Raw genomic sequence first — 27,553 nt, 5'->3', positions numbered from 1 at the left:
TATCCGGCACTTTATCAGGAAGTGGTAAAACAAGCCTTAAATGTTTTTATTAGTAAGGTGAATTATGATTTGGCTTGTCTGTCTACGACACACAATCTAATATTTGTAAAACCAAAAGCACCAAGCGACTGTATATATAAGCGTTTACGTGCGTATTGTAGATGATGAAATACATTTTAAATAGTTTTATTTACAGCAAAATATAACGGTATTGTCATTTTATAACATTAAACTTTAACTTGATGAAGAAGTGGCAGATGGGGTAGAAATTCGTACATTGACTCATCCCCAATTATTCTTTTTTTTTGGCCCTTGCAGAATACCAGTGCAGCGAGCTAGCTTGCTGGCTGCTGCGTATACTGAGCTTGGGCCAATTTCGACATCACACACTATTATGTAGGTATGTATGGTGTTTTACATATTGTGTTGTGTGGTGACAAAATAAAAATGTTCTTATTATTATTCTTTTCACTCGCACATATTCCGTAAGTGCACGATATGAGAGCAATAGAAACAAATTCCTCCAAATAAGTCAACGTATGAAATTCTGTGTCATCCGCGACCACAATTTAGTAAAAAGTTAGATAAAGTCACCCTAATTTTATACTCCAAATCTCCCAAATACGCGCTGTATAAATAGGTACTAAGTGATAATATTTTAGGGTGTGTATGTGTTCCTTGTAGAGAGCTCAACGTAAAAGTAGCAGCGCCGAAAGAGCAAATTTGTTCACTTTTGTACGAACAAGCGCCGCAGCGTCACGAGTTTCTTCATACAAACGTAAAAAAATTGGTCTTTCAGCGCTGCTGCTTTTACAGTAAACTATATTATGGAGGACCCATACACACGCTAAAGTATTATGTCTTAGTTTTGTTATACCTTGCATTTAAAGTTACTTTAAATTCCCCCACTATAAAGGAGCCTACACAATACGCACGCGGCACGCAACACGAAGCGTTCAACACAAACCTATTCGGTGCACTTGGTCTGGCGTTTGACGTGGTGCGCGATACTAACGTGGTTGTCGTCGTCGTGCGGCGGGCGCGGCAGGCGGCGCCGCAGCCACGCGTGTCGCAGCGCCGCGGCCGGCGTTAGTCGCTTCTCGGGCTCCCATTCTAGGCAGCTGGAATTTGAACGGAACTTTTATTAGCATAATATATAGAAATTATTGATATAAATACAAGTAAAATCGTCTTTTAGAGCCCTCTAGCGGAGGTCTTTAAAGGTGAGACCGCATTAAGCGACACTACGCTCCAGCGGTCGTATGTCGTCATGGCCAATTAATATTCTTTGTGTGAAATCGTATTAGCAAAGCCACATCGCACTACGCGCCAACGTAGCTTACGCGTCACGAAACGTCAGTTATCAGTACTATGGAACGTAATGTGTCGCGTCACTCCGCTGCAGTATAGTGTCGCTACACAAAGACAGTATAAGTAAATATATTTTCTGGTTATACATAATTATTAAGTATTAATAAAGTTTTTTAAACAAAAACGTTCTTCGTTAGAGGGCTCTAAAGCTTAACAGTAAATGCTGCATCGAAGGTTTATCCTTTTTAATAATAAAATCCAATATATTTTTTACAATAATTAGAAAGCTTGTCAAATGTTTGCGAAGCGTAAGCGTGCGTTTCTAAGTCGAGTGAGAAGGCTCTTTTATAAACACTTTATTTATTGATGTTCCTGCAGTATACTTCTACAACTGTTTAAAATAATATTATACTGATTATTATCAGTAAACAAGATGCAAATAAGTATTTTCTTTTGAAACTATTATAAAAATTGCCGCAATAATTTTACTAAGAACAAAAATAATACGAAGTAATAATACGAAATAATATATTCTTAACATACGGCAGCTACCCGCTACGTTAAAAATGATAGGAACTTAAAACCAGATAAACCTGTACTTAGTACCCAGGAGCATTTGCCATGGAACTAAATTTTCTCACTTAGTACTTACTAGGAAATATGTTAGAATTTACATCTTACTATATTAGTACCAGCTGGAGACTTGATTAAGCAAACCGATGTGTTAATGAGGGACTAATGAGCATAATATCATAAGCAGTAACAGTAGAGCGGTCGTGTATTACCTACCACAAGTCATGTCAGAATGAATATTTATCCTGTTTCGAGACTCAGCAGAATGAATAATATTATGCTTTTTTTCATTGGGAGCAACTTCTTACTTGCCTAACAAATAGCGTGAGCACTTTAGTATGAAACAGCAGATTTTTTAAAGAGTAGTTAACTAGTTAAAAACTACTGTTACTTGTAACAACGAATCGAAAATGTTGCTTGTATTTAGGAGCGCTTTCAGCTTCTATCTAAGACATCCGAAATTTGCTTTTAGTAAAGTAACTGATCTCCGAGTCAAGTACCAAGCTCTAAAGCCTAAACCACTGGATTCCTTAAAGTTTTTTTTTAGTCTTTAGACCTTGGAGACAGTGTGTTGACACTTACCGTCTGATGAAGTCGATAAAGTACTTGTCCTGGCAGCCCTTGAGCGCAGTCACGAAGCTCTTGGAGCCCGGCAGACCGCGCGGCTTGCCCCGCCGCGACATGCCTGCAAAATGCACGGTTAGACTGTTACATTACATGCATAATGAAATAATTCATACATTTTTATAATCTTTGCAAAACATACAGTGATAAAAATCCTAAAATCTAGGTCCTACAGACACTGTATTAACTCTAAACACTATTTGCACGTTATCATTCATATGTGAAAGCTGTCTATCTGTGTGTGTCTTGACGCTTGAACTGATGTTGATTGAACTGTTGTTTGATATAAATGTACTTCGAGTCCCGAGGAAATGTGATAACTGATAAGTTTTATCCCAATAAATGCACTATTCCCATTTCCCGCGCAGCCAAAAATATTTAACGTATTCTTTGTATTTCGGCGTAGGTATATTTCACAACTTCCGTTTGAACGTGAATTATTTTTCTAATGAGAGCTTTCCTTTAATTACCAAACTACACGAGTACGTAACGTATATATATTGCCCGTAATCGGATCAAACGATTACACGTAATTCACGCTCAATTACGTAGCTAAAGTTTAGGGCGTAGGGCGTCCTAGGGCGGAGAACGGAGGGCACCCGAGCGACTGGAAGCACTAGGCTAGGGATTGTATTTAACCCTTGTCCTTATTATTATTACTAGCTATTTGACCGAGCTTAGCTCGGTAAAACACGAATAAAATGACATTTCGATTGAAAGAAAAATGATTCCTAGCTAGATCGATTTATCGCCCCCGAAACCCCCTATATACAAAATTTCATGAAAATCCTTGGAACCGATTCCGAGACTCAAATTATATATAATATACAAGAATTGCTCCTTTAAAGATATAAGATAATATGCTTGATAGTGTAAAGAGTTTACGGCAGAATATACTAGCTTTGCTTCTACTACATTAGCTAAAATGTACTTGAAATAGTATCTTTAAAAGATGAGTTACAACTTATAAAGTCTTTATGCCAAGTGTAATATAAGATACAAGTAAGTATACAAGTCCACATAATAAATTCTCTCTCTATCTCTCTCTTAACCCTTGTTACGTGGAGTTTGTCGTTTAGTTGACTCATACACCCGTCCAGACAGAATGTTTATGAATTCTCGGAATCGCAGGAACCAGTCATCGGACTTAATTACAATTTTGGAATCTTCGAGTATAAAACAAAATGAACCGCTAAAATATTATCTATTCATTTCATTAGAGCTTTTGTGACCGTTTGTGCCAGCAAGTGTTAAAGTTAATCCTTGATTAATCATGTTATCTTCCACATTTCTCAATGTTATGAAAGAGAAGGCATGAAAGATTGCCAAACGAATAACATAAACCCAAACAAACGCCAAAAGCCTATGTAGGCACATTGGAGACAGAGGCTTATTTGTGCTTGGTTTCTGAAAAATTTCGACAGAACTTTATTCACGCAACAATGCTTTAGATTAGCGGTCGGCAGCCTTTTGGCAGACAAGGGCCACAAGGTGGCAAAACAAACTAAAGGCGGGCCGCAGGCCTCATACTCGTATTAACCCTAGAAGCTCAGTATACCTACACATAATGAAGGGAAATAAGTTTAGTGTTTGTTATAAAATGACACAAACAGCTCCGTTCTGAAGAGGCAATCACTACTGGCAATCTTAGAAAACACTGTTTTTGATACGTCATATTATAACTTATTCATAACACATTCACGGGCCGCAAGTAAGACGTTCGTGGCGGGCCGCGTGTTGCCGACCGCTGCTTTAGATTGTCTGACCTCAAGCCCATATCCCTTGAATAAACAACAGCACTGTTGTACCGATAAACACCTATCTCTAAGAAACCAGACATTAAAGCGTTGGTTGTTTGGAGCATTACTCTTAAAGTTTGTCACGTTCCCGAATTACTTTTATGACTTATACCCCTGATTCACACGATGTCTAACCGTTCAGTTAGTGTCATCTGTTTATTTATATATATAGACTGTCACACCCGGCGTCTGTCTGTACGTCGCGTCGTCACACTTGACTCAGCGACGTGTCTACGCCGACTCATATGTAGTTATTGGGCAGTTCAAATTAAAAGTAACGCCAGATACAAAATATTTTGTCTTAATCTTGGCACAACACTGATATCATATCGGTTTTCTGTGAGTTTATCTCTAGTCTTTCGTAGACATCTGAGCACTCTCCCAGTCATAAGTTATATTACGTTATGAATGCTATAGAAAATTAGACAATACTGTGGCTAAACTAATAAAGTCACACACGTCGGGCGCCCTGAGATCATATTATAAAAGGTTATTCGGGGTTGGTTACCGCTTATATACAGGAGTTGAAATGGTGGGAAAGTGTGATTAAAGGCCCTTTTATAGACCGTATAATGCCGTCGTCGTATCCCTTAGGCCACCTAAAATCACGTAGAAGAGTCTGTCGAACCTTGCTTATAGGAGCTGCATAAAAGGTTCTGTAGTAGACAAATGCCCGTTTGAAGGCACAACGTACCTCCGCTCAACACTGTAGTGCCATCAGCGAGCGTGGTGGCGGTACAGTACCGCGGGAGACCCTTGCTGCTGATGAAGTTCTTGGAGCGCTTGCCCTGCTCGATCAGCCGCTGCGGGGGCATGCCCAGCAGCTCGATGATGCACGCCATCTGGTCCGCCTCGTCCTCGCCCGGGAGCAGCGGGAAGCCTGGAAATGGTTGGGGAAAAGGTGAGCAAATGTACCATTTGATTGTTCGATAGAGCAGGATATATCGTAATTCAAAAGAAATATAGAGCTTGTCTAACTAAAAATTAATATGCCCCGCTACTTTACAAGTCGATTCAGCTCGATATAAATGGGTATAGGTACACCGTAAATACGAGGGAGGGGCCGTTATTTAAAGTTGGACAAGCTCTTCCTCATAATAATATCATGTTGCTAGTCACAAAACTTCTTTGTTCTATACTGTTTCTAAGGTTTTATAACTTGCCTTTGGATCCATATAAAATAGGCAATGGACCGAAGCCATTATCATTGTCACATCAGATTTTAGAACGCACTAAAGTTTTTTATGAGCTCATACCTACACTAATGGCCTTCCTTAAGCTATGGTCACTTGAGATTATCTACTGACTACTTATCCATTAATGATTAAAGGGACAAGTTCCCTCTTTCTCTTTTTCTCTCTCTTCACTTTTTACATGCAAAATACTCCCAAAAATATATATATGCTACCATTCCATATTTATTGAAGGACCAACTATCAAACTACATCTCACCTGTAAGCAGCTCCGCGAGTATGCACCCCAGCGACCACATGTCTATCGGCATGCCGTACTTGGCGCCCATCATCACCTCTGGTGCGCGGTAGAACCGCGACTGTATGTACGTGTACACGCGCTGGTGCTCGTAGCACGAGCTGCCGAAGTCTATCACCTGGGGAAGAGAAAAGAGGAGTTATAGAACGAAGATATTTGTTATAATGAGGTAGAATACTGTGTAAGACATTCAGTACAATAATTATTATTGTTGACGAGCAGAAAATGCTCTGCTTTTCAGAAGGTTAAAATTGAAAATTCAAATGCCGGATATCAACACATAACTCGTGGCAACGTTTTCGGAATTTGACGATAAGAACACACTGATAATAATAATTCTGGTGTACCTTCTCAAAGTCCATATTTGAATTTCATCAAAATCGGTTATGCGGTATTAGCTGCTTTTTTTAATTAAAGGAAGTTGTGTTATAATTTATAATGAATCCGAAGCGGAACTCTTTACCAAGGCAGTGCTGGCCAAAATAAAAACCACACAATAACAACCTTCCACTGAGGGAATGAAAACAAAAACACTAGCTTGTGCGTGTACAGAACACCGATTAGACGTTCAGACGTTAGGGTTGCCAAACATGTTTAATGAGACCCAACAAGCGCGACTTATTGCCTGATAATAACCAATCAGAACCATTTTAGACTGTTAAAGTCATTGGTACAATGATTACGCAGCTACACTTTACAATATTATGATTTATTATAATCGACCATGATCACAGACGAAAATGCTCCTTTAGAAGTTCGTTGTTGCCTATTTGGCCATCGTAGGCCAGCGAAGAAGTCGTGATATTATGAAGATATAACTTTACACTTGCAACATATCGAGTCTGCATCAAAACGGTATAGTAAAATTGTTTAGCAGAATCTGCTACAGTTTCTGTTTCATTTTACCAAACGTTTTTCATCAAATATCACCATCATGCTATCTATCTGTTTCAGGTTCTTTTGACAACCCTGGGAGTATACTATAACTATGTTTATATCAAACTAAATATACGTTTATTGGGCAATCCGTAGAAATGTTTTCGCGTAGAATTCGCGTAACTCCTCGTACAATTTACTGTCTTATTTTTCCTACTGGCAAGTTAATCTAAGCCTTATAAGATGAAGATAATAAAAAAACTTTATTTATTTATCTACTTGAATATTATCTCTACTTACATATTTAGGTAAATAATACATATCGACAAAAATCGACATAGGATGTCTCGGTAAAAGGTGAGTCCAAAAAAGTTGGACCTCTGGGAGTTGGGGCCTATTATTTTGGACCATTTTGACACACATTGACGTTAGTGGCGTTACTTTTTAACCGACTTCCAAAAAGGAAGAGGTTATATGTTCGTCTGTTTATATTTTTTTATACAGAGATTTTTATATAATCAAACTTATTTGTACGAGAAGCTTGAACATTTATATATTCATAAGTTTTAAATTAAAACGCCTTGAATGAAATTGAATAACAAAATTACTGCACATAATTTCTTTCGCATTGTTGATAGTAAAACTGTAATCAAAGAAATGTAACCCAGTTACAATATAAATTATTATTTACTGTTTACAGTTTTACCCAACTTCATCCGGTGTTAACGTGCAATATTACAGAACCAGCGTAAACAGCAACGTGTAATAATTTCGAAGGAAAGATAGGCCCTAGTAAACAAAAGCGAAGCTGCCCGGCTACATTATGTTATCGCTTCCTAAATCGCACTTTAGCTGATTTTGATGAAATTTGGAATGCAACAGCATACACTTTTACAGCTTTTATCGCAGAAAATGTACAGTTTCGCCGCGATAAACTATTTTCGGCGCAACAAAGTTGCTATCCTAATCTAGTTATTCATAATATAATACTTTTATTGGATAATAAAAATACTATACTTTAAATATGTCCTGGTTATAGTTAATAATTTGTTGTAGGACAAATATTACTTTGTTTATGATTGGCAAGTAATGCCAATGTACTCTTTAAACGAGTAGCGCCGTAAAGGGGTACTCGCGTAGAAGACATTTATAGCTACGAAACATCTTCACCTTACATAAACATCTAATAGCGTAAATTATTCAATATTTGCCCAACAGTCGTCCAAATATTTAGACATGTATTTGTGGAACGAAGCAGTTTGGGCGCAAACAAGTCGGCGTCTAGGAATCAATTAAGAGTGTGTACACGTCAATGTTTGTATACACGTGTGTAGACTGTAGTGTGTAAGTCAGAATTTAGACCACACCGGCCGGCGCGTGCGCGTAATGCCGGCTATACACTATCCGACATGCGCATGATACCATTACAAACATTTAAATCGCAGTTGAAATAAGTTTATTTATATATATTTTATGCATATAATTGTTTTTGACACAGTGGTTACGTTTTCGTAGTTTCATAGGAAACGGACTGAATCGAAAATTAAAGGAAGATGCAACAATGTCGTAATTAAATCGTAGAATCGGTGCACTGGTATTATACGTGGGAGAACCATTCTTCGCCACGAATGGGCCGGCTCGACCGGAGAAATACCACGTTCTCACAGAAAACCGGCGTGAAACAGCGCTTGCGCTGTGTTTCGCCGAGTGAGTGAGTTTACCGGAGGCCCAATCCCCTTCCCTATTCCTTTCCCTACCCTCCCCTATTAACCTATTCCCTCTTAAAAGGCCGGCAACGCACTTGCAGCTCTTCTGATGCTGCGAGTGTCCATGGGCGACAGAAGTTGCTTTCCATCAGGTGACCCGTTTGCTCATTTGCCCCCTTATTTCATAAATAAAAGAACACGACTTTCATTAACAAACGAGTGTGAAAGAAGCAGTTAAAAATACTTATTTTATCATCGCGTAAATGACTAATGTAAACAACGTAATAGCCAAACTATCAAGATGTTCGCGATGTCACATAATTCATTCGCGATTATTCACATTCTGTCACAATTTGTATGAATTATCTCGCCATTACTGTTATCTTTTTTTTAACGATGACACATCACTCGTCCTCTACTATTACAAACGTAGTACTATTCTATAAGACGTGTAGTGTTTTAATGTCAACATTAGAGTCTCGACGAGGCAATAGATTTTGGCAAAATATATTATATTTGTCTTTCAACTCAAATCCTCCCAAAATTATCCTATTTATCGTATAGTGTAAAACCGCCATAAACCGTACACCATTGACGCAAATTTCTCGGACTGCAAAAGCCATTGTAGGTAGTTGTAAACACTAAACAAGCCGTTCACAAAAAAGTGGCAACTTTATAGTTCACTGCCAAGTACTGAACAATGACCAACATTTAGCAATTGTCAGATTAGCAGAATTTTGCTGGTGATGAGAATAAAAAAGAGACAGGTTTTGCTGCAACCAAGTAGATTTAGAATTTAAGAAAAGGCAAAGGATTTTCTGAGTGTTAGTATACCTACTTAACATTACTGTCTTCGCTAGAAATCTTTAACACTACGCTCTACGAGGTGGTTCCAACTCCGAATCCTTCCGTGTCTCATGTTGTGTTTTTATTGTAGCTCTACCATGAGTTTAATGCTATAGTTTTTATCGATGCTCGATACTGACTACGTAAATTTTTAGTATTGCGATTTCAGTTCCGCAAGTGACCGCTAGAGGCGCTGTAAAATTTGCCATACTAAATATTTACGTAGTCGGTATAGAGTATCGATAAAAACTATAGCTTTAAAGTCATGGTAGAGCTACTGAAAAGGCTATACTAAACTTATTTGGACTTACTGTGATTACTGATATCTCGCATCACAATGGTAAGGACAACATAGAAATTAGAATCATAAATCATAATGGTCTGATTTTCTTCTATGGTAGAGGTAGGCTACCTTTTAATATAATAAAACTTTTAACTACAATATTATGATATTAGCCCAGGTATTACACAACATATTATACACTACAACTACACTACAATTTAGTACACAGTATTTATGTAATCTGGAGCTTAGAGTCTTAAGGCGGGGTACCAGGTGTTATCCGCCCAAACTAACAGCCTTATAATAATCAAGCCACCTATTTACAACCACTTTAGTCGCTTTCATAAATATATAGTTCCACCAAATAATATTAACAGTTCGCTAAAGTTTTTACATTCTTGCGAACTAAACCATGACACATGGCTTTTTTAGGGTTCCGTACCCATAGGGTAAAAACGGAACCCTACTACTGAGACTTCGATGTCAGTCCGTCTGTCTGTCTGTCTGTCTCCAGGCTGTATCTCGAGAACTAAAGCTAGACAGATTGTGTCATAATTATATGTTGCCTGCAAAAACAAAATAAAGTGAATATTTAATTATCTCATACAACAAACGTGTTTTTTTTTTTTGCTTTTTTTGCTCGTAAGTCGTAATCTATAATGGCAACAGGTAGGCACTTGAAATATTCACAAAATCCTTAATTATATTAAAAATAAAATTAAAATAAAATAAATTAATTAAGGGTGGCTCCCATACAAAAAACACTATTTATTCGCTCGAGTCCAACTCGCACTTCGCCGATTTTTATTTATATAAAATTAGGGGGCAAACGGGTCATATTTTGATCACACGGGCCTTTTAAGAGGGCAAGCGCTCTCTTTTTGAAGGTTTATAAAATAAAAAATCCTACAACAGATTTGTTATATACAACATAAAGGATTCTATTAAAAGGGAATAGTTTTCATCTTCAAATACTCTACATAAAACTAACTGTACAATAACACTTTAGTAAAATATGAGAATTATTAAGTACATTTATTTTTCATATAAAAAATATGTTAAATATTTCATAACGTCTCAAAAACATATGTGACCTAAATATGGACCGCTTTAAAAATTAAATCTATTTTTTGTGGAAAAAAAAAACCGAGTCCCACATTAAAAATGACCATAATTAAGTAATTGATACGCTCTATTAAACAGTTCAGGAATTGTAAATGAGTGCTATATTTCATATTCTCTGATGATTTTGGCACGGTGACAAAAATGTTGTTTTCTACTCCCTGGCCCCTGCTGCTAGTCAACCTACCATGCTTAGCTTTAAACTGTACACAATACATATACGATTGAAATTAAACGAAACAATCATTTCTATTTATGTATATTTTCAGCAGTGGCTGTAAGTATTAAAATCTAAGGTCATGGGAATGCATTTTTTAACTTTGAGCAACGTTCGATTTCCCAGGTAGGTACAGTACTTACTCCAAAATTAATAATACGCATGAATGACCGTGAATAATGACCGTGTTACAAAAGCTACAGGAATATCACGACGAACTTTGACTAATACCTACATGTATCTTATGCCGGCACTCGACATAGGCAAACGCGTTGGCCAACGCGTTGGCAGACGCGTTGGCCCAATGTGTAGAACGGGCGTTCGCGCGTTGGCCGTAGCACAATATATATCTATACTGTGGCCGTAGGTATTTAGACGTTGGCCGACGCGTTTGCGAGCTTGCCGCGTGGTGTCGGAAATGTCGGCAAATATCAATGGACATTTTTCGCAAGCTTCGCACTCCATCCACACATAGGCCGCGCGATCAGTTCGCCCGTAGTTAGTTATAATAATTATAATAATATGTAATCATTTTTATATGTAATAATTTAATAAATAATAAGTAGGTAATAAAATAATTACATATATTATTTTAATATTAATAAATGCTGAAAATTCTGTATTGTATTTTATCCAGACAGACATTCAAAATCATTTTACTATCCAACAAATTCTCACAAAGCTCAACTTATAATAACTGAAGAAAAAATATGTAAAACTATTACCACTTTCACCTACCCTTTGAACATTTCTAGGAATTATAATATTTAGATCAAATACTTTTGACTTATAATGATTTTTCAGTCAGTTGACAAAAAAATATGATATTTACGCCACTAGGACATGGCCTCAATTGATTTTTACCAGTAACCTATTTCTTTACATATTACTTTACCTACCCTATGTGATTTTTTACACCTGTGTTTTGACTTGTTTATATTTGGGACAACATGAACATATTGGCTTTCCGGAATTTAGAGGTAAGTATGTAATTTTCTACTTTTGTACACTATTTATTTTTACCCCTAAATAAATAAATACTTTTTTGCTTTAAAAGTAACATTATTTTTAGAGCTTATTATAAAGTTTGTGCGGTTATATCTTCACGCAAATATTTTTTGCCTTTTAAACAATAGGGTAGTTCAGGCTATGGATTAACTTTTAAATCAGTCGATATTTCATACCAAAGCTAGATATTATTGTTTATCTATAAAATCTTGTTTAAATTCCTATATTGAGGCCATGTGTTTAGCCACTTTGTAAAGTAATAACATCTCATATAAAGTAATAAGATCAAAATATAGTGTACTGTGTAGCCTTATGTTGAAATTGCCTTTTATTGTCAAAACACAATACAACCATACAATAAACTTATTAAGTTTCAAGTTATTGCCCTATGTTCACTTTTCAGATAGTTTACGTAATATTAAGTAAGTAACTAGATTTTGAAATCGCCTTATCTGTATTTTGCTAACGACCGCATTTAGATTTAAAGATGACTTGAGTTTAATTTAACGAAGATTTTGACAAAAGCTCTATACTTCTAACTTCTTCGGCGAATAAAAATATGTAAACAGCAGGCAGCTGAACATAGAACTTCCAAAAAAGTTGGTTAAAAAACAGTTCTAGAGCTGAAAAATGGCTCTTCTATTTTAGTTTTACTCACGCGCGTAGTAAACACTGCACATTATTTTGTTACACCACTTCCAGTTATATTACACCACACTAACACTTCAAAACATAAACATTATATTGAGATACCACTAATACTTCCAAAAGAGTGTTAATAAGAATTTAGAACTGAAAAAACCTAAGATTTTCCAATTCTCCCTACACCGTCGACGGAGTACCTACCTACCGGCCCAGATCGCCGTTCAGCGAATCGCTGGCAGCCGGCCAGGGTTTCCACCTTAGAACAATGATGTACTGGATACGGCGAACCGATGATTAATATAATTAGTGACGTAATTAATAGGGAAGTACTTGTGTTCAGGTGTATTTATTGGAGGAAGTAAAACATCATAACAACGTTTGGAACGTTTTAGGATCCAGTTAATACTCCCGAGTCCCGTGTAGATCTAACCGTTTATCGAGGGATGAATTATTATGTCCTTATGAGTAAAATTCTTACAATGTAGCACCTCCACCGTGGGTATCGCAGACACAATAGATTTTCAATTGCGGCTGCCGCTTGGGGATTGATGGGTTAAAAGACTTTCTACAGGGCTAAACAAAACAGAATTTTGTTTAGCCCTGTTTAACACTTTAGGGTGTGTGTGAGATGTGTGTTCCTTGTAGTTATGGAGTTGACTATAAAAAGTAGCAGAGCTTAAAAAAAGGCTCATTAATTTTAAATTATTGTATGGGCGAATTCATGACGTCGTTTGACATTTCTCATAATAACACAGAAGTCAGAAGTAACTCTCACAGTTTGTTATACTCTGTATAGTAAAGTAATTTGCGTAGTTTGCAAAAATTATTTTAGTTTCATTTATACATATACGTCCTCTACCGCAACATCAAATGGCATTAAAGCTTAACAAACACATTATTTATATTGGGGTTATCAAAACTTTTCTTTATTTTGTATACCAGCTGACAGATAACAAGCACAATGCGATTTTAAGGGGCGCGTTAACACAGATTCAAGTATTTATATCAAAGAGACTTTTACGTCAATTTCATTGGATTTTAATGGAACGCATGAGTAGCACGTTAAAATTAACGACCAAATGTTATTTTGTTATACAGTACGGAGTTTAAAACAGTTTTGCCGATAAGTAAGTAAAAATTTAATAAATGAAACGCCCTAGATATATTCTTTGTCTTTAATTCAGTGCAAAAATTATCTGAAAATTCCAAATAATTTGGACATAGTATGGCAAATTCGTTAAAAGAAGAGGTAACTTTGGGATTTTTTTCTATCGAGTGAAGTTCATGATATTGTGTAATGGAATATAAATTCCACTGTGTTAGATCCTTAACTAACACATATATTTTTTCAGAATTTAAATTACTATATTTTTGTGACTACTGTCACTTTTAAATCTTGAAAATCGTCCGTTTCTGTGAATACAGGCCCTTAAGAATCCACAATTTTCAATATCAAATTCAAACATAATTTGTTGAATGCATTTTATACTTAACACAAATCTTATTTCTTACGATTCAAAATATAATAATAATTCATTCGTTTAACGCATTTTAACAAAGTGATATTTCGACACGTTAAAAGCTTATGAAACGTGAAACATTCGATCTAAATAGGTGACTTACTGAGAAAACATCATAGAAGACATTATAACACAAATAAAAACATCAAACGCAAAGAAACACACATAAATTACACAATATTACATAACCATTTCAACGTATTGAGATATCGCAAAAATATCTCTTTGATATTAAAGACTACTTTCTTCGTTAACAGCTGTCAAATGTAGTTTACACGGTGTAAAAAGTAAATTTTATTGGCGATTTTATTCGAAAAAAACTAGACCTAGTAAATTTTTTTCAAACATATTATTTTCCATGACAATCATTTTTAAAATTTTTTGCAAAGAGCTTTGTTTAATTTAAATGAAATACGCCCTAAGAGAGAGAGAAAAAAAAGAGTAAAACCTTCTAGGAAACTCTATTAGCGTATAATCTTACTAAATAGTTTAAAAAGTAATTATAGTTCAAATCCTGAAACCAGTCATAATTTCATACATGACATGCCGCATTCAGAGACGATTAATTACTTTGTTATTGTTACACACTTAACTGTGAATAAATAAAGAGTTTGACAGATAATATATGGGGCTTATGTTAAAATCTTCATTTAATTATTGCGGCAGTTAACAATACTAGTACCCTTAAGGCGACGCCTTGATAATTTGGCTGTAGCGATATCGATTTTTCTCAGCAATGATTAAAGCTAAGAAATTAAAGTTCATTGACAGTATTCATCATGCCTTTGCCTTTGAATTACCCATAGCATAACACGATTGGTCAACTTTTATAACACAGAATAATCAATCAAAAAGACCTCTGTAAAAAGGGATTCTAATTTTGCCAACAGAGGAGAGTGATTTAAGCTTCCAAAATTTGTACATAGACTGGTTCAAGCATACACTTTAATTTGCCCATAGCTTATATGAAATATATTTATGGTTTTTAAATTACGCGACAAAAACCATTTTGTCACTTACGCCCTTTCCATTTCTTGCTGTTCCATTTCTTGATAGCCCGGCCTCTCATAGAAAATAAGCAATCTAAAACATATTCAACACGGTTTTTTACTTTAACGCGGCGTCACCTTAACATAAAGTTTTCGACTTGTTTCATGGTTTGGACCATAGTTCATCACTATCCACTTATAGCCACAAAACAAAAGCTCTTACTCTGAATCCGCTAACGTCACTAAACATAATCTCCGCGAGGAGTTCCGATGAAACAAAGCAATTACATGAAACACATTTTCCTTGTTTTAAAATCATCATCATTTTCATTTCTCTACCATAGTCTATTCAAATATCTACAAAGGCGATAAGAGAGGCTAAACTCGTAGAGAACTAGTGTAGGCTAGGCTTTCAGTGTCATAAAACAATAATAGGGAACGTGCAGGAACTATAAGTAACAGAGAAATTGGTGTTAATAGTACAATTCGGATTGACGCTGCCAATCGACACAATATTAATTTAAATCAAAATACACAAAAACATGTAGAGCACTAGGTTTCATTGTTAATATTAATCAAGGTTATATTTTATTAAATTTACAATTTATTGCGATTCCAAAACTTATCCTTAACATATCAAATAGGTACAAATGTCTAAAAATAAACAAATATGCGAATCTAATTTCGATCGGATTATGTAGTTCATCAATACAACTATTCCCGTCTACTAGTGGAAATAGAACACTATTTTGATAGTCCAGCGTTTTTCAACTTTTTATGATGCGACCCTGGTATGAAAAAAATTTCGCGACTTAACGACCCTTTGCTTTTTTAAAAAGTAAAGTTTATGAATTTTTCTTTTTGTTAAAATTGTCCTGCTCAATGGATAAGTTTTTCCGACCTATGGCGACCCCCCAAAGGTTCGCGGCCCACAGGTTGAAAAACACTGATAGACTGGATTTTCATTCAACGCTAATGTGACCAGACATTCCAATCCCGGCGGACGGTCTCATTGAAAGTATGATTCGAATCGCATGTCACTCATGTCAATATCGTATATTTTATTTATGATAGATATTTTAGGTGCCTTTTTTAGATGGGATCTAGATTTAAGATGCTTTATAAGTTGACTAAATAAATACGTAAAAATAACCTTTAAAATGTAATAACCTAAGCCCTCTGATAGCACTCTGAATTCTTTCTTTTTTTTGTAAAAAAATGTCAGTGATAGTGTAACGATGGTATTGTAATATTTTATTTACACGAAACGTATAGCCACTACAACATAAAGCAGGTACCCTGGTTTGAACACAGTTTTCTTGCACATTAACCAATGCGTCGATAAAATTAATCGGCCACTCATGTACACATCTCAGAAACAAAATAAGATAAATGGAACCATTACTCTTTATATTAATCATGCAATAAATTCATTTTTTGCCAGCATATACCAAGAAGTTGGAAAATAAACATATTGTAGATCTTTTTATTAGTAAAGGAACAATAATAATAATAGATACATCGTAAGTTTTAGGTACAGAATACGCTCCTTGAGTGACCATAAGCTAATTCAGGCACTTTGCAAACTTAACTTTATAAAATTTTATGACCTACCACAATAATTATGACACACACAGTCGTCAAAGTTTTAGAACGTTTGTGTCTGTCGACTTCTCCAACGTATCAGACAAGTCCAAAGCATTGTACACCTGCAACGTATACACAGTGTGTATAATTTATTAGGTTTTTGCAATTATAGTTTAAAATTTATTTAGAATTTGTGGTTTAAATGCTGTGTGGTCTCTCAACATAAACTGTTGATTTTCTCTTGTGTCGACAGACGTCTGAAGATTGAAGTAGACTCCAATAACCCATACTCTTGGCACCAATAGTGGATCTCAGCGTAAGTGTTAGGGGATCATAATAAATCTTTTCTCGCATAATATTTCTGAAAGCGAACCACGAATGGGCCGACAAAAGTTTGAAGATTGAATGATATTTTTTAATTGTATGGAAAAACTTGATTTGGAATAGCAATCACGTATGAACTTTTTAGAGATTATTTAATACGTTTATAAGTACATTTTAGTTATAAACATGCAGGAAATTCCAGGGGAATATATCTACTGTTATTTATTGATATAAGGAGAAGTAAAATAACTCTGAACGAGAACTAGTACCAGCACTAAAAGACGAGCGACATAATAATATTATATTTGCAATAAATAATCTGCAGCACAATTATGTAGGTTAAGAGATTTTTCATGTAACGGATAAGACTGTTCGAAACATAAGATCAAATGAGATTTTCGACGCAAAGAAAAACAGATTATGTCCGCAAAATATCAAATAGCAATCACTAGTTACATTATGACATACGGTCTACGAAAATCGGGTCAAGAAAATTAAAAACAGCGAGCACAGCCTTGAGAGCCTACGTAACGAGTTAATGAATTTAGAATTACTTTTATATGAAATGTGATAACAATAAAGGTCACATTTGTGTGGAGTAATATTGTTAGACGTGTGGTGTTACGTCGCGTCGGTAATCAGCGGACAGATGTGGGTTACTTTTAGGGTGACGATACTTCTGACAGATTTTCACGGGACAGTGCCCACGTTACGTACGCAAATCTTCATGAGAAAGTTATTAATTTTGAAATTATGATACAACTGATGCAGAGCCGACTTTTTTGCAGACCAGTATAATTAGGTGATCAGCCTACAATCTACATTGTTTTAAACAAACTTAAAAACGAAATTTTCCAACGTAAGGGCACCGAGCCACGCTCTTAGCCACTAAACCACGGAGGTGTTCTGTCACGTCACAACATATTTTAATCGACTTCAAAAAAAGAAATTGGTTCTATGTAAGATACCTTTTAACTGACTTCTTCTGAGTTATACGTGCGTTCAACGGTTATCTACTCCGGCGTTTGTGGACCGATTTTCGAATCAATCGAACCCAGTCCTCACATATCGTATCGTATGGTCACTCCGACCCCGTTCGCTTGTAACGATACGCCGTAATTAAGACGCTTCCCGGGAGACGAGATCGGTGTCATTAGATTAAAAAAAAAAACATCAACAAAACGTTTCACTCATGATAAATTCCACGAACAATACTGACCCAGATTGCGTTGAAAAAAAGAAAGAAAAAAATCACTTTCTGCAAATTCATTTCGCGAAAAACGAACACGCATAATGAATTACCGAATTCTAAATGAAAAATAATTGTGGTGCATTTGTATGTGGCATGTGGCATGTGGCATAATATAATCCCCTACTCCAGTTTGAAAAGTGGGTTCATCTACTTATCTTTGTCTAGCGTCCACATATTACAAATTACAACCTAGATTTTTACTCGCGAAAATATTACGATTATAGATGTAACATGACAACGTACCCATCCACCCAATGTGACATAATTTAGCTCAAAAAAATATTATTACATCTAAATTAACTTTCCGACTTTGCAATAACTGTCCAACTATTATAAAAAGTTTCTCTATATTTTTAATTTTCTAAATGCATTTTCCAATAATGCTAAAACTTTTACTTCTGTAGAGATGCAGAGAAACACAATTTTCTAAAAGCCATCTCGTCTACCACTAGCCGGTATTGTTTCTTGAGCAATGTCATTGTTATGCCCACACTACACGGCAGCGATAGCGCGCACGTGTGTCATGACCATGTCATGACGCAACATGACATGCGTTCGAGATTTATTTGCGCGCGCGTCGATAACACGCCCACAGCGACGCGCGGATGAAAACAGGGAATGTCTTATCAGCTTCGGGTATTGTTTATACTTTATAGTAATTTATAGTGAATTTGTCAAGAGTTTGTTCTGGGCCAGGGGGGGGGCAAATTAGATTTTTTATAAGCTAGGTGTTTATAAAGAATAAAAAATTAATAATTTTTTGTTGTAAAAATATTGTAAGTATTGCAAACAAATGGCAAAAAATCGTTTTCTTAATTTTTAATTTTTATAGATAAAATACTAGATAATATACTTAGTGGGGACGTCAACATGATCCAGGGGGGGCGGCTGCTGCCCCCCTGGATCATGTACATAATACATATTATATTGTCATATACCCTTAAAATAATCGGATTCTCAAGTATTTAAATGTTCTCTGTTATTTAAAGTAATTGCTTCTATAACTGTCTTAACGAAATTGTCACAATAATGGCAAATCTTCAATGCTGCGTTGCACTTGCTCCATTCTTCATGCTGTGTCCTTGTCTAAAATTACACTAGACAACCTTACCGTCGGCATTAACATCAACGTATTAAAATGTTATTAGAGCAGCCCCACGCGCCAATTCGGCACCACATCCCAAATACCCAGAAACACCACATCCTTAGCGATTTTATAGGTGTTTTACACGCTGATAATGAGGTTTATTGATTTTCATCGGAATCTGCTAATATCTGTTGCTGTAATATTAATACGTGACATAAATGTGACACAGTCCGAAGAAAGTGATGAAGCATGTTCAACCTATATAACGAAAAGACATGTTGCAATTTCTCTTTAAATGAAAAAATCAATTTTTACAATAAAATTACGAGGAAAATTGCGCCCAAACTGGCGTGTTTTCATTAATGAGTGTCGAAATTTTTTAAACAAAAACACAGTTTCGTAACCGAAATGTAAAGAATTTTTATCGTAGTATGTTTTTTAGTATAATATTTATAAGGAGAGATGGATTTAAATTATTCATGTACATGGTAATTGGTATGCTAGTAGTTTAAGGCTATGAAAAAAACTGGGTTCCTGCGCCCAACGGAAAACTGGCTCGAATTTTTACTTGACATCTGCCACCTATAGTTCCTGCACGTTCCCTTTATCCTAATTCCTAAACCGTAATCCCATTAGCGTGCAGCTAAACTTTCCATCGCAAACGATTACCATTTCGACCATAGCGTTTAATTTGTCAACGTTACTCACGCGATTGCATTTTAAATATACTCTGCTAAAAAACTATCGGATAGCAAAGTAAGTAAGTACGTCTCAAAATAGAAGGCTTCCTAAATTACGAACTCACTATAATCTGGTCGCAGGACAAAAATAAAAATCATTGACCTATAGTTGCTAGAATTATAGGCCCCGTGCGAGTTTCTTACGCCGGTTCTTCTCGCCGGGTGAGTTCCCGAACCGGTGGTAGGCCTCATGTAGACGCGACGTTCTAAAAGTGTTAACTTTGTTAACCTATTTAGAAATCCCCGGAGGCCACATCCCCTACCCTTTTCCCTTCCCTACCCTCCCCTATTAACCTATTCCCTCTTAAAAGGCCGGCAACGCACCTGCAGCTCTTCTGATGTCCGAGTGTCCATGGGCGACGGTATATATATATATATATATATATATATATATATATATATATATATATATATATATATATATATATATATATATATATAATTGTGTCAGTAACGCTAAAACTCGCATTGGGCTAATTTTAGTCTTTAAATATTCGTAAAGTGATACGAAGTTCACCAGGACAGCTAGTACATCCTACTAATATTATAAAGGCGAAAGTTTGTTTGGATGTATGGATGTGTGGATGTTTGTTACTCTTTCACGCAAAAACTACTGAATGGATTTTAATGAAACTTTACAATAATAGAGCTTATACATCAGAATAACACATAGGCTACAATTTTAACCGACTTTCAAAATGGGGGAGGTGTTATGTTCGTTTTCTTATGTTCAAAGATTACTTCGCCGTTTGTTAACCGATTTTCAAAATTTTTCTTTTGGCATCATCCCAATTTGGTATTATATTCACGAAAGTGGTGATCTGATGAAGGATCCATAAGTAATCGAGGGAACTCCTCAAAATTTATGGGGAAACATGTGGTGACTTCGGTTTCGTGAGATGTATTCTAAGCATATGCTACAAACAAGTTAGATTATGCACCGAGGTATACCTGGTATACCGTGGTTCGGAAGGAGCTGAGAGAACTCCTGATTCTTTATAGATACAAGTTTGGGAGTTTCGGCGTTGTTTTAAGAACGGAAAGCATATGCTACTATGCAAATTACATTCATCATCATCATCATCACTACCATAATATTATACCATGCATCGTCCCATGATTATGAGCCTTTTCATAGTCTTTTAGATCGAGGCTCGAGTTTGTCAAGCGATAATTTAAAAAAATCTATACTTAATATTATAAACCTGAAGAGTATGTTTGCTTGAATGCGCTAATCTCAGGAACTACAGGTCCGATTTAAAAACTTATTTCAGTGTTAGATATCCCATTTATCGAGTAAGGCTATAGGCTATATTATATTATATTATCACGCTAAGACTAATACGACCGAAGAAACTCAGGAAAATGTGGTAAAAACGGGGAAAATATTAGAAAGGGTTTATCTCACGAACTACTGGAGCAATATTTGGCACTTAAATAGAGTAAACCACGTGAAAGGAGTATTTATAGCTATTTTTATTCGAAAATGTACGGTTTCTGTAAAATTCCTAATTTACGCAGGCGAAGCCGCGCGGGACATCTAGTAAATAAATATTTTCATTTATACAGAACTAGATGACGCCCGCAACTCCGTTGCGCCAAAATTCGTTTATCGCGATGGAACCGTACATTTTTCCGGGACAAAAAGTATCCTATGTCCTTTCTCGATACTCAAAGTATCTCCATGCCAAATTTCAGCGAAATCGGTTCAGCGGTTTGGGCGTGAAGAGGTAACAGACAGACAGACAGACACACTTTCGCATTTATAATATTAGTATGGAAGTATGGATGTAACAAAACAACCTGTACACCTGCGTAACTTGCACGGACACAATGTTGTTCTCTATCATACCGCCGCACTCAGAGACATTAAATTATGACTAAACTTCAATTTAATTAAGAGTTTAGCAGATAATACATGGGGCTTATGTCAAAATCTTCATTTAATTACAGTTAAGTAATTAATGTTACACTCTGAAAGCGGCAGTTAGACTTATACAAAAGGAGTGCGATTATATATTATTATAACTTGAATTAGAAATATTAGAGTTCATACTATGTGTTAAACGAGATACCTACTCTATATATTATAATATTTATACTGTGGTATTCATATTCTTTACTCGCCCCAAAATATATATTTATTCATGACGTATTTACTCACAAAAATATTAAATGCAAACAGATTTTAATATGTAAATACAGCACAGTCAAGACTCAAGGTACAACATCAAAATATTGATACTGCCGGAAATGTTATATTTAAGGTTAATGAGTGTAAACATATTTATACATAAATAAACATACATACGTGTACATAAAAATCACGACTTGCAGCACTCACGCGCATCTTCGGTTTCAAAGGATATAATAACAAACTAAATATACGGGAATCCTGTTAAAAGCCAAGGATTCCCGGTAAAAGACACATAAAGTTAAGTGAATTTTTGTTTGTCATAAGAATTGCTTTGAGTACCTTTTTGAACGTGCCAGGGCTTTTGAGACACACAGGAAAAAGTTTGTCTACCTTTAATAGGATAGGCAAAAGAAGAAGGAATGAGCAGCTTAGCCACACGTAGGACGTGATGACGTGTAGGCTGGTCTTCAGTGTGCCTAAACTAGCTCCCATTAAGCGTCTCTCCCAGACAGACGCGGCCTGCGGTGGCGGTGGCGGTCAGTTGGATGGCTTGGCCACGTGGCCGCGTGTGTCTGTGTCGTTCCTAGAACTCTCAAGTCATCCAACTGACCGCCACCGCCGCCGCCACCGCAGGCCGCGTCTGTCTGGGAGACGCTTTAAAATTACAGTTATATGCACAAGCCTGACTCTTCCCAGTTACTTTATTTTAAACCTTTGCTACCAAACTTGCCAAGAAAAACAAAACTGTTGTCGACTTAGATCGGTAAGATACCGATCTAAGTCGGTATACACTCCTTAATATGGGGGCTACCCTCCTTATCAGATCTGTCATTAGTCATTACACTTTAAACTTTAAACCAATCATAATAAGGTCTAAATGACATTCCTTAGCTACTGTACAGTCGCAGGCACTCGCGTCCTTTCCTTTTTGAGTCTTACTCCTATAGTTATAGGGTCTGATTCCAGGCATTACATAATTATGTCTCGACAGGAAATCTCGCGAGATGATTGACATACAATTATCTGGAATTAGTGATACCGCAGAGTTCAGCAAGTAATTAAGTTATAAACGTACCGTTAGCGCATACTGCGGGCTGCATAGCGATAAAGTCATTTATTTATACGGCACTAGGATTTTAGTGTCATTGCATGGCTCCAACACGCAGAAGATTGAAGAAATTATGATGATAAGTGCCTGCCCTCCAACATTACGGATACTCTTATATAATTTTATTGAAGCAGCGGGATCGCGCACTTTTTGGAATTGGTATAAATTGTTAGACATGTATCAGGATTCAGGAGTCAGGGCACGAGACATGATCGAAAATTTATAAGACAGACCGCCGCGCCGAGTAAAGACGGCACTCTTTGTCCACACTATGCCTTTTTTTGTTCATCAAGGGCATGCCTTATAGCGCAGTCAACATCGCACGTGAGGCATGCCCGCGACGCTATAACACTTTTCTTTCCAACGCGGGTGGATTTTGACGCATTCAATTATTGAATATTCCAAACAAAAGTTGAATAAAAAGATGATGACGAAAATTGAAGATGAAATTGCAGTGTGACTGTGAACATAGCTAATATTCTTTTTACACGCATTGAAGTGAAACCCGTTGTTCTTTGGGTATTTAAGAGTTAGCACTGCCTGAAAGCACTGTGAGCAGCTGCTCACAGTGCTTTCAGCCAATAAAGGCCCTTAGCAAGACATTCAGTAGAGAAAATCTCTACTGTTTTCTCCTAATACAGGGAACAGGCGCAAGCGCACACGTTTATTATTTTGGCTATAACATTAATAATACTCCCCACACCGATGTCGGTGACGGTGGCCAGTTTCATTGAAACCAGACCAGGTACGCAGGAGTACTTTTATAGTACCCAAGTGTGTGCGCAGTACACAAGAGCATTATTTATTCCTTCACTCTCATAACCCAGTGGGACGGAAGACCGACACGACTGGCGAGAGATCAGGCGCAGGACCGACTTTTTACATGCCCATCCGACTAGGGCATCGAGACCGGGTTTTCCCGAAACCCGAAAACCCGGGAAAACCCGGGTTTTGGGGATCATGAAAAATCCCGGGTTTCAAAAATGGAACCCGGGTTTTTCGAGCTTTTGGGGTTTTTCGTTTTTTTTGATAATTATTAAAGGCCCGACCTGATTTAATGATATTTATAACAAACTAACATGCAAATTATTTATTTTTATAGCATATTGTATAAGTTTCATTATTTATATTGGTCATAATTAAACAAAATATAATATTTTTAAGGAAAAGTTTCGTTTTAGGAGCATTAAAGACTAATTGTCATAAAAATATTTATTAATAATAATTAATAATACATATTTTAAAAAACCTACCAAAACTATTCAATGTAAAAAAACCACGTCTCTTCAAACAATCTATCCTTCGCAAAAAGTTTTTAAATTTCATAGAAGCCAAGTCTTGTTAAATTTATTTTATAGTTTTCAATCAACATTCAGTGATTGACTACAGTTTTGTTTATTATGTGATCAAAGGCTCACAGCAGCAGCAGTATTTCCAGACCGATACGACCTGCAAACCTTCAAGAAAAGAGCGTTTTCCCTCTTAAAAGGCCGGCAACGCACCTGCAGCTCTTCTGATGTTGCGAGTGTCCATGGGCGACGGTAGTTGCTTACCATCAGGTGACCCGTTTGCTCGTTTGTCCCCTTATTTAATAAAAAAAAAAGTGTGGACAGCTTCAAAGGGTTCTAACTTCTAAGTCTGCTGAAAGTACCATAGACTTTTGATGATGCGCAAGTCACCCACTAGGTGACAAAACGTTAAAACTTGTATGGACCGTTGGTACTTGGTGATAAAATACACCCATCAACAAAGTCTTCGGGATATTTGTATTTTTGGAATATCTAAAAACCTGTCAGGAATTTTTGAAGACAGTGTATGGAATAATGATAGCTTATTTTTTAATATTTAATAAAACATATTATTAAAACACTTTTCCAAATTTTATCGTTAATAAAGCAATCACAGGTATCTACAGTCACAAAAAATCAATGATAAGTCAACAGATCTTTATTTCGTTTCATAAACTGAAAATTTTATTCGAATGAGATATTTTTATTGCTGATTGTCAAATTAATAGTAATAATTTATACTGATCGTTGTTTGGCTGCATACAGTATTTTTACAAAAAAATATTTATTGTGTCCTCCTGCGGTATGACACCCAGTCTTCTTTGCAATTTAAAGTCATTATTTTCAGTCATCTAACTTACTAAAAACACTTAAATATTTGTTATATTCACAACATAACAAAAGACGACAATACTAAGACAATGCAATCAGTAAAAAGGTTCCAGGTGAGCAACCAGCCCCTAGAAACTGACAAAACCATGCCGGGGAGTTTCCATCAAGTATAATATTTTGAATCCATATTTTTGTTTTGCGGTCTAACAAATGCGGCAGATTGCTTTTTATTGGTTGAGAGACTGATGTTGGTAACACATAATAGGACGAATGGTGGCTTTCTTTAGCCGGCCGTGGATGTCATACTCACTGCGGAATTATTAAAACACGTGATTTTAGTGAATCGAGATGAAATATAACAAGCAGAGTTTTTATCAGCACCAGCGCCAGAGACAATTTCTTGTGTGTAACAGCATGCGACCATTGTTAATCTTCCAAATTCATTAATAGCAACATTCCGCATTTGCCATAATATTATGGTCTGGTCTGATCAATTATATGGTAATCTGACATGAATTTTGTCTATTGTGACTAGAACTAATGACTACAAAAAGCTTTGAGATAGTGTAATGTAAGGTTTTTCAGTAATGTAAGATTTTCCAGTTCGTTGGATAACAGAAAAGTTACCTTAAATTGCAAAAAATACTCGGCTTCATACCGTAGCAAGGTAGACAAAAGGCAATTTCAAGTAAAAACTAGGCACAAAAATTTAATTACAGGTATATCATCAACTAGATGACGCCCGCAACTCCGTTGCGCCAAAATTTGTTTATCACGTGGGAACCGTACATTTTTCCGGGACAAAAAGTATCCTATGTCCTTTCCCGAGTCTCAAAGTATCTCCATGGCAAATTTCAGCAAAATCGGTTCAGCGGTTTGGGCGTGAAGAGGTAACAGACAGACAGACAGACAGGCACACTTTCGCATTTATAATATTAGTATGAATATAAATAAATAAATAAATAAACGTTTATTCTGCCACCATTAAGTGTTACACATAATATAGGTCATATACAAAACTGATGTTAACAAGCACAGTAATAATAAAAGCATATTTACCCTAATCTACAGCTAAAACATAAATGAATTAATATTATGACAATAGAACGGCAGTATAACACCCAAGTGTGCAGAAACGGAGACCACTCAGGTTAAGACGACCGGTACTGTCGTCCCTGATCTTCCGTGGACCCCTTTATTTAATTATTCCCCTTCCCCTTTATTTCCCCCCCCCCCCCCCCTTTATTTAATATGGAAGTATGGATTAGTATGGATTAGGACCAAATAATTATTAATAACGTGACAATCAGCAATGAAAATGTAAAAGATTAAATAAAGATTTGTTGGAATACGTTTTATATTTAAGGTTATTCTTCCATTTACTATCTTAAAAAAATCTTGATAGATTTTTATATATTTCATAAAATATAAATACATTTAATAATATAATTATGTATTTTGGAGGTGAAGCTTGTTGTAATACTTAATCTTGGCCCGAAAATCTTAATCCCTAGCTTTGACAAGATCCAATATATATAATAGGAAAGGTAAGTAGTCGCTTTTTTAAAAGTATGTGACCGCACACTATGGTATTTAAATAGTATTTTTCTGGAAAGGTGTTTGCAATCGCTGAAAATCATATTTAAACCCGAAAACCCGGGTTTTGAAAATTGGATCCGGGTTTCGATGCCCTACATCCGACGCACGGATCATCTTACTTGTCAGACAATCAGGTGATCAGCCTGCATTGTCCTAACCAAACTTGGAAATAACATGTTTCCAACGCGGGAATCGAAACCACGACCTCTGAGTCGAGAGCCACGCTCTTAACCACTAGACCACGGAGGCGTTACATAGGAGGCTATAACATTATCCTTGCAATTAGGGTTGCCATCACCCAAATTGCCTTGGCCGGTCAGGCACGACAAAATTCCCGGACATTTGGCCGAAATGTGGTTATTTCCCCGGACACGTCTTAAAAAGTATAAATTACATTTTACAATTATGTTTTGCCAATTTTTGCTAAAACATCTTCCTTTTCCAATTACAAGAATTGATCCTTGAAACTTTTTTTCGTACTTTTTGATTAAAGAAGAAACCGTGTGTATGCTTAGCAAGGTTTTATCTTTCGTTTGTTGTTGCATGACTAAAAAGTTGGATTTTTTTCGACAAAAGTGTCCGGATTTCA

General features: G+C 36.2%; 1 protein-coding gene and 1 long non-coding RNA gene across 3 annotated transcripts in view; one reads left to right on the top strand and one right to left on the bottom strand.

The window, feature by feature from the left end:
- The window catches only part of LOC121736836 (dual specificity tyrosine-phosphorylation-regulated kinase 2), a 192,778-nt gene that overhangs the window by 6,458 nt on the left and 158,767 nt on the right, over positions 1-27,553 (bottom strand). Inside the window, exons 2-5 of one of the 2 annotated variants that reach the window (XM_042128264.1) lie at positions 5,760-5,916; positions 5,002-5,187; positions 2,467-2,569; positions 1,016-1,121 (exon numbers count right to left, since the gene is read on the bottom strand). In XM_042128264.1, the coding sequence (XP_041984198.1) occupies positions 1,016-1,121; positions 2,467-2,569; positions 5,002-5,187; positions 5,760-5,916 (552 nt within the window). Of the gene's footprint in view, positions 1-967; positions 1,122-2,466; positions 2,570-5,001; positions 5,188-5,759; positions 5,917-27,553 lie in introns of both variants that reach the window. The other variant, XM_042128265.1, reaches the window with a different exon arrangement.
- On the top strand, positions 704-24,436 carry LOC121736844. The gene is made up of 4 exons (XR_006037069.1): positions 704-889; positions 4,221-4,226; positions 9,490-9,494; positions 24,427-24,436. It is a non-coding gene; the product is annotated as an uncharacterized LOC121736844 (long non-coding RNA).

The sequence above is a fragment of the Aricia agestis genome, chromosome 19 (genome assembly GCF_905147365.1).
Source record: "Aricia agestis chromosome 19, ilAriAges1.1, whole genome shotgun sequence".
NCBI lineage: Eukaryota > Metazoa > Arthropoda > Insecta > Lepidoptera > Lycaenidae > Aricia > Aricia agestis.
This window is presented reverse-complemented; position numbering and strand designations above follow the sequence as displayed.